The sequence below is a fragment of the Mus caroli genome, chromosome 5, assembly GCF_900094665.2.
Source record: "Mus caroli chromosome 5, CAROLI_EIJ_v1.1, whole genome shotgun sequence".
Classification (NCBI taxonomy): Eukaryota; Metazoa; Chordata; class Mammalia; order Rodentia; family Muridae; genus Mus; species Mus caroli.
In genome coordinates, this window is record NC_034574.1 from 28,077,202 (window position 1) to 28,085,084 (window position 7,883).

At 44.1% G+C, this 7,883-nt stretch overlaps 1 protein-coding gene across 1 annotated transcript in view; it reads left to right on the plus strand.

The window, feature by feature from the left end:
* Window positions 1-7,883, plus strand: part of Slc5a1 (solute carrier family 5 member 1) — a 76,576-nt gene that overhangs the window by 26,609 nt on the left and 42,084 nt on the right. Inside the window, exons 3-5 of the mRNA XM_021162101.2 lie at window positions 946-1,050; window positions 2,430-2,489; window positions 3,667-3,771. Coding sequence (XP_021017760.1) covers window positions 946-1,050; window positions 2,430-2,489; window positions 3,667-3,771 — 270 coding nt within the window. The remainder of the gene's footprint in view (window positions 1-945; window positions 1,051-2,429; window positions 2,490-3,666; window positions 3,772-7,883) is intronic.

Sequence of the window (7,883 nt, forward strand, 5' to 3'; positions counted from 1 at the left end):
TCTCGACTTGCAGACTTGTCGGAGCAGGATCCTCTGAAACTGGAGTTACGGGTGCTTTTAAGTTGCCAGTGTGGGCGCTAGGAACTGAACTCTGGTCCTCGGCAAGAGCAGCCTGTGCTCTCAACTGCCGAGCCATCTCTCCAGACCCTTGGTTGATATTTTCTTCTTTGATTTCCATTCACAGACCTATTTTCAGTTTCTCTCTCCTATCCCCTGTTCTTAGGGTTCTAACATCCAGTCTTCTAATCTGTTTTCTAACCTCCTGCCAGATATGTATGTGTGTTCCTGAAAGATGCAGCGGTTTATGCATGTTCCTGGGGCATCTTCAGGATCTTTGTGGAAAAAAAATCACCATGTGATGTGCATTAAGAACAGTTATCATTAGTATTACCTCCTGTTATTTGTGAGCATATAAAACCCAAACATTTGGTGGCTAGGAACCACCAGTTCTCCACTCTCCTTCTTGACAAGGGGCCTGAGGCTTAGAGGCTCCTAAGTGACTCCCACAGGAAGATTGTCTGCACTCACCGACAGAGAGCCCGACAAGGCCCCCTGCAGAGCCACCTAGTCTGATCTAGGATGGGAAGGTGAAAGGCTTGGCCTTGCTCTCAAGCAGACAGCCTTACAGGAGACTCAAGGGCATCCTGGTGGCTGTGGGACAGTTCAGAATCTGGTTCAAAAAAGACACACTCACAGGGGATCTGACTTGCAGACTTGTCTCGTGGTTCCTCCGAGTGTCTCTTTGTGTTTTTATTATTTCTCAAGTGCCCTTGCCTGCTTTGGGAACTGGTTCAGCAGATTTCAACAGTCAAGTTCTCAGCTGGCCTCTGACTGCTCACGTCCCTTCAACATGTTCTTGTGTTGGCCCAGCCTCCTGAGAGTCCTCCTTATCTAACTGTATTATTTGTTTGTTTATTTACTTACTTATTTATTTATTATTTCCAGATTGGAGCCTCTCTCTTTGCCAGTAACATTGGAAGTGGTCACTTTGTGGGACTGGCGGGCACAGGAGCAGCCGCAGGCATTGCCATGGGTGGCTTTGAATGGAACGTGAGTAGCATTTGAGCCACTGTGTCCTTGGGGTAGAAGGAGTGCCTTTTTCATCACTATAATGACATATTGGAGGCAGGTTAAATTTATAAAGAAAAGATTCTTATTTGGTCAATGGGGTTGAAGGCTGACATTTCAGCAACACTAAAGACTCTTGTGAGGCTCCCTCTGAGCGGTGAACCCTCAGTGTGGATGGCAAATGATGGAGGGAGCATCTCTGAGAGGACATTGTATTACCCAAAGTAGGAAGATGGCATAGATAGAACCAAGACTGGCTTTTGTGAAAAATCAGCAACCCCCCCAGGAGTCCCATTAGAATAACACCAGTCACTCTTTGAGCTGTGCTAACAAAGACCCAAGGCTTCCCTGGGGTGCTCTGCTACCTCATAAAAGGTCTACCACCTTTCTCATTAAGGGCTAAGCTTCCAATAAGTGATTATAGCAGTCTTAAAAAAGCAGCCAGTTCAGAGGATCTTGAGGTGTCATGGAAGCCTCAGAACCATACTGGGTACAGATGAGGGGATTCTGACTCCAGGAGTTTGCACCTGAGCAGGATAAGTGGGGGTGGGTGGTGCGCAGCGGGTGGGTACTCACAGGATTCCTCCTCTTTTCCATTGGTCCTAAAAGAGGAGGCCTCTTCTAGTAATGTTGAAGGTTGGGAAATAATATTCTTTTCTCCCTCTCTCTCTCTTCCTCCCTTCTTCCCTCCCTCCTCCCCTTCCTCCCTCCTTTATTTCCCTCTTTTCCTCTCTCCCTCCTTCCATCCCTCCCTTCTCCCACTTTCCCTTCATCTCCCTTCCCTCCTTTTCCCCTTTCTCCCTCCCTCCTTCTTTCCCTCCCTCCATCCCTCTCTCCCTCTTCTCCTTCCTGCCTCCCTCCCTCCCTTCTGCCTCTTTCCCTTTATCTCCCTTCCCTCCTTTCTTCCCTCTGTCCTCCCTCCTCCTCTTGTCTTTCTTCCCTCTCTTCCTTCCTCTCCTCCTTTCTTCATTTTGCCTCCCCCCTTTTCCTTTCCTTCTTCTCTGAATAGTACTTTATTCCTTAGTTACCAGGGATGAGATAAAGAGAGCTCTGAATTCCAGCTGGGGTCTGGGCTGTGTTGATAGACAGTATCCTGGGTTTTCTTCCACTGCTGCTCATCTGTTCTGCTATATGCCAAGCAAGTACTCTAGGAAATTGTCCTTAGGAAGGAAGGAAGGAAGGAAGGAAGGAAGGAAGGAAGGAAGGAAGGAAAGAAGGAAAGAAGGAAAGAAGGAAAGAAGGAAAGGAAGGAAAGAAGGAAAGAGGTAGGGGATTTTTCTATTGCAGTTGAGGGTCTCTTGAGAGAGGCAGAGATGGGCTAAGGTTTCTTCTAATCTGAATGTACCTTATTTTGGTTGTAGGCCTTGGTTTTGGTGGTTGTGCTGGGCTGGATATTTGTCCCGATTTACATCAAGGCTGGGGTAAGTAGCCATTCCTTTATCTTTTCTTGCCAGCAAATACACATTTGTGAACTTGATCCTCTTGGAAGCCACAGGGGACTGGATGGCATAAATGACAGAGACTAATCCAGGTCTGCTTTCATGCCCAGATTTCAAGACAGCTCCGGATTGCCTGCAGGGGCATCCAACAGTCCCACTGGCTCCATTCAGTCCTGATTCATTACACATCCACCTAGGCAGGTCCCAAGTGACCCCCTTAATTCTGATTCCCCTGGGGGTGTTCTTGCCTTGCACTGCTGTGCTCTCGGTACGCAGCTCTTTCCTTCCTCCCTAGCAGGAGACGGTTTAGGAGAGCAACTCTGTCCATCATTGTTGTGCAACATCACCTCCTGTCTGAGCCTGCGGCTGATCAAACATAGCTAACTCCACCTCTTTAATGGCATATATTAGCACCTCCAACATATGAGCGTGCACACTGGAAGCTAAAGGTAGCATAGGACAGATTCTGCAGGCTATACCTTCTGAAGGCTCACTGGAGGCTGGTGATGCATTGGTCCCAGAATACAACAGACTAAGAGTATAGGGAGCAAAACAGGAAGTATGGTTGGAATTTGCAGATGGGAACTAGCAGAATGTTTGAGAAGGCCTGCAGCTACAATCCTTGGTAGAGCAAGGTGACAGTCATATTCAATCTGGACAACTTCTTTGGTGCATTGGCTAGAGGCTACCATTGTCTTATTTGCAGTAGGAGCAATAGCACACACACACACACACACACACACACACACACACACGCTAGACACACAAACAGAAATGTGCATATGCATGCATGCATGCGCCTTCTCCAGGGCAAGCGTTTCCCTCCTTAGTTATGTCCAGTCACCTGTTTATTAGAAAGCATGTGCTGACTCGGCACTTTTGATGTGTTGCAACTAAGTGCTAGTGCCTCCCTACTTCTACACAGGGTTTGTGGAATTGAGATAAGCAAATGGCATCTGGCTACTGTGTGGACTCCCTGGGTTCTCCTGGGCTAATAGGGGTTGGCGGTGTGTGTGTGTGTGTGTGTGTGTGTGTGTGTGTGTGTGTGTGTGTGTGTGTGTGAATTCCTGACCACACTTCTGAGGAGGCACTGACATCAGGATGGATCCTATTTGATTTGGGCTTTCTGTTCACTTTGGCTCCATTTCATCCCATGCAGGTGGTGACGATGCCGGAGTATCTGCGGAAGCGGTTTGGAGGCAAGAGAATCCAGATCTACCTTTCCGTTCTGTCCCTGCTCCTCTACATCTTCACAAAGATCTCTGTAAGTGCAATGCCGGCAGCGGAGGGGTGGGGAAGGGGAGGGGAGGCTAGCCATTGGCTTATCTTCTCATTATTCTAAATGTACTATTCCACCAAGAAGGAATTGTAAGTTTCTATGGACTTTGTGCTTTAAGCCTTCTAGCTTCTTAGGGGAAAGTTCTGTATTATGCGCCAAGGGGTCTGTGGAGCTCCTTGGGACTCCTTGTCCTCCACTGTGGTGCAAGTTGAAAATATAACAGGCTTAGGAGAGTCAGCAGAAAGTTGCTCTGAAGAGAAGATTAAAGAGGGGTTTCGATGTCATCTGAATTGCCATTCTCTCCACTGGGCATATATCCAAAGGAAATGGAAGCAGCATGTTCCATTTTAAGAAATGCCAAATGCCCACTGAAGCCTGGTTTATAATAGTCAAGCTATAGAGTCAACAAAATTCCCATCAGCAAGTTCATAGGTGGACACTGTTCAGCCTTAGAAAGAACTCTCATCATTTGGCAATATGGATGAACATGGCAGCCATTATGTTAAATGAAATAAGCACAGAAAGCCCATTCACTTATATGTGGATTTTAAAAGTTAAACTTATAGAAATAGACTTTTTAAATGATTTTTTAAATTAAAATTTATGAGTATGGGTGTTTTGCCTTCCTGACTCCTGTCGTGTATGTGTGTGCATATGTGTGTGTGTGTGTGTGTGTGTGTGTGCAGCACGCTGGCACATGTGCATATACAGATGGTTTGTGATAGATGAGGACAGAACCAGGATGGCCTTGTGAAGCTCATATCTGGACAGGGGATAACTAAGGACCCACCAGGAGGGACTTGGGAGGATGTAGGGATTTAGTAGGTGTGTGGTTGGAAAAGAAGAAGGCAAGGGGAGTTGCAGGCACAGGTTAGCAAACACAAAGCACCTCATTTGTGGCTGCCATCTTGTGATCATGGCTCTTTGTCACTCCGGGCATTTTATTGGCTCACTTGAACACCTGCCACATCAATCTGTGAGAGGCATTTTGTTCTGTGAGATTTCCTGATGTGGTGTATCTCATTCAAATATGTACAATCAGTTGAGATAAAGCTCAGATTTTATGAATCACGTGACAACTGAACACCCTGGTTTCTATTTCCCAGAGCTGTTATCAGAGATCATGGCTGCAATAAACTTTTTACAGCAACCCCACTGTACATTTTGGATCCTTGGGTAAAGATAAAAGCTTTTGCTTTTGCTTAATGTTTGATGCTTATGACCTGGCCTGTTCACTTTGACAAATGGAAAGAGAAATTTGAGTAATGAGGCTTCTCCATCTGAAACCTCATTGCCAGGCATGACTTAGCTGGCACTCAGATATATCTTGGTTAGGATCAAAATGGGCAGAACACACACATACACGCATATTCACACACACTTACACACATACACACTTACATTCACACAAATATAATCCTAGGACTGGGCCAGGCATGGTGGTGCATGCCTTTAGTTCCAGCAATCGGAGGCAGAGACAGGAGGATCTCTGTGAGTTGAAGGCCATTCTGATCTATGTGTTTCAGGACAGCCAGGGCTATGTAGAGAGACCTTGTTCCCCCACACCCCAGCCCAAATCCCAGGGTTTTAAACTTCTTCTGAGTTGAGGCCATATGTTCTGCCTAAGGCTCTGTTGCTCTAAGAGGTTGCCCAGTGGGGTCCGTGTTTAATTGCTCCCTAAGAGATCCATGGATACAGGTGAGCTCACCACTCAGAGGGATAAGAATGATGCTCTTGGGTTGAATCCAACCTTTTATAAATAAGTATTTTATTGAAACCCCACAAAGCACATAAGCCCGTGTGCTTAAGCTGCGCTTGGCTGTGCTCTGCTTTGGACAGATGTCTTTGACATTGATGATAAGGTAGAATGGGCTCCTCGGGACCTGAGACCTTCTCCTCCCCGTTTCTGTGTATGTGTGTGTGTGTGTCACTGGGATTGAATCCAGGGCCTCGTATAAACTCAGCCATCATCCTGCCACTGAGCTATTTAATTTTTTTTTTGAGACAAATTTTCCCTTATCCCAGACTAACCCCAGACTCTCTGTGGATCTTAAGGTGATGATCTTCATGCCTCAGTGCCCCTAGCAGTCAGGATGACAGGCCAGTGCTACTGTGTCTGGCTTCCTAACTCATTCTTTACATATAAGGACTGTCAGCTCTTGGCTTGGAAGGATAGACTTTAACACTGTTACTTAAAGTTGGTTTTGCTTAGCAGTATTGAGAGCGTTTTCCTCCTTCCTCCCTGTCTCTCCCCCTTCTTCCTTTTCTCCCACCTCTTCCTCTCCTCCTCTCTTCTGCTTTGTTCCCCCCATCCTCATGCCCTGGCTTCTCTCTCTCTCTCTCTCTCTCTCTCTCTCTCTCTCTCTCTCTCTCTCTCTCTCTCTCTCTCTTCTTTTAGAGCTAATAGTATCTTAGCAAAGGAGCGATCTGGGATGACTGTGAGACACAGCGAGGTTATAGAAGGCTGCCTATATATTCACTAACTCATCTGCCATTTTTATAAGTAAAAAAAAAAAAAAAACAAACCACCTTGCCCCAAGCATTTCATGTATACGGAAGTACAAAGAATACAAGCACTTTTAGAGAGACCAATCTCCTCAGCATCTTGAGTTGTTTGGGAATTTCCATGGGTCCCCTTTGGCCAAAACTCAGTGGTCATTTTTTCTATATTGATCCTTCTGATCCATGAGTATGGGATCTTTCTATCTTCTTATATCTTTTTCAGTACTTTTATTCGTCAGTCTTACAGTTCTTATCATACAAGTCTTTCATTTGTTTGACTAGAGTTACACTGAGATATTTTTTATCCTTGAGGCTATTGTGTTGTTTCCCTGATTTCTTTCTCAGACCATTTGTTATTTGTATATAGGAGGGCTACTGACTTTTGTATCCCGATACTTTGATGAGAGTGTTTATCAGCTGTAGGAGTTTCTGGCTGGGAGTTTTAGGACCACTTATCTGTATCATCAGATCATCTGCAACTATTTTAACTTCTTCCCATCCTGTCTGGATCCTCTTGGACTCCTTCAGTTGTCTTACTACTCTGGCTAAGACTTCATGTCCTGTATCAAATGGGTGTTGAAAGAGTGGACAACCTTGCCTTGTTCCTGAATTTAGTGTAATTGTTTTGAGTTTCTCTCCATTTAAGTTGATGCTGGCTATGATGTAAACTGCCTTTATTATGTTGAGGTATGTCCCTTTATCCCTAATCTCTCCAGGAGTTTTATCATGAAGGGTTGGGGACTTTTGTCAAAGTCTCTTTATGCATCTACTAAGATCATCATGCAGTTTTTTCTTTCAATTGTTAATCTGGTGGACTGTATTTATCATTACCTTATGGTAACCATCCCTGCATCTCTGGGTTGAAGACTACTTGGTCAGAGTGGATGATCTTTTTCATGTGTTCTTGGATTCAGTTTGTTGAGTCTTTATATTGTTTATATTTTATAGCTATCAGAGCAACTATGATCTTGAAAAAAAGAATTAGGTAATATTCCTTCTGTTTCTATTTTGTGAAATAATTTGAGGAATATTGGGGTTAACTTTTCTTTGAAGTCTGGTAAAATTCTACACCAAAACCCTGTGTACCTGGACTTTTTTGGGCAGTAGACTTTTAATTACTGCTTTTTATTTTACTAAATGTCATAGGTCTGTTTAAATTGCTTATATGAGCTTGATTTTAACTTTGGTGGGTGACCAAACATATTGAGAAATTTCTCAACATATTGAGAAATCCATTTCTTTTGGATTTTCCAATTTGGTGGAGTTCATGATTCTCTAGATCCCCCTGTGTCTGTTGTTGTTTACCTTTTCCATCTCTAATTTTGTTAATTTGGATATTCTCCCTTAGCTCTTTAGTTAATTTGAACAAGGGTTTGTTGATCTAATTGATTTTATTAAAGAATCAACTCCTTGTTTCATTCTTTGTATTGAGTTTTTCTTTCCATCTTATTGATTTCAACCCTGAGTTTGTTTGATTATATCTTGCCTCTACTCCTTTTGGGTGTGGTTTCTTTTTCTTTCTCTCTTTCTTTCTCTCTTTCTCTCTCTCTTTCTTTCTTTCTTTCTTTCTTTCTTTCTTTCTTTCTTTCTTTCTT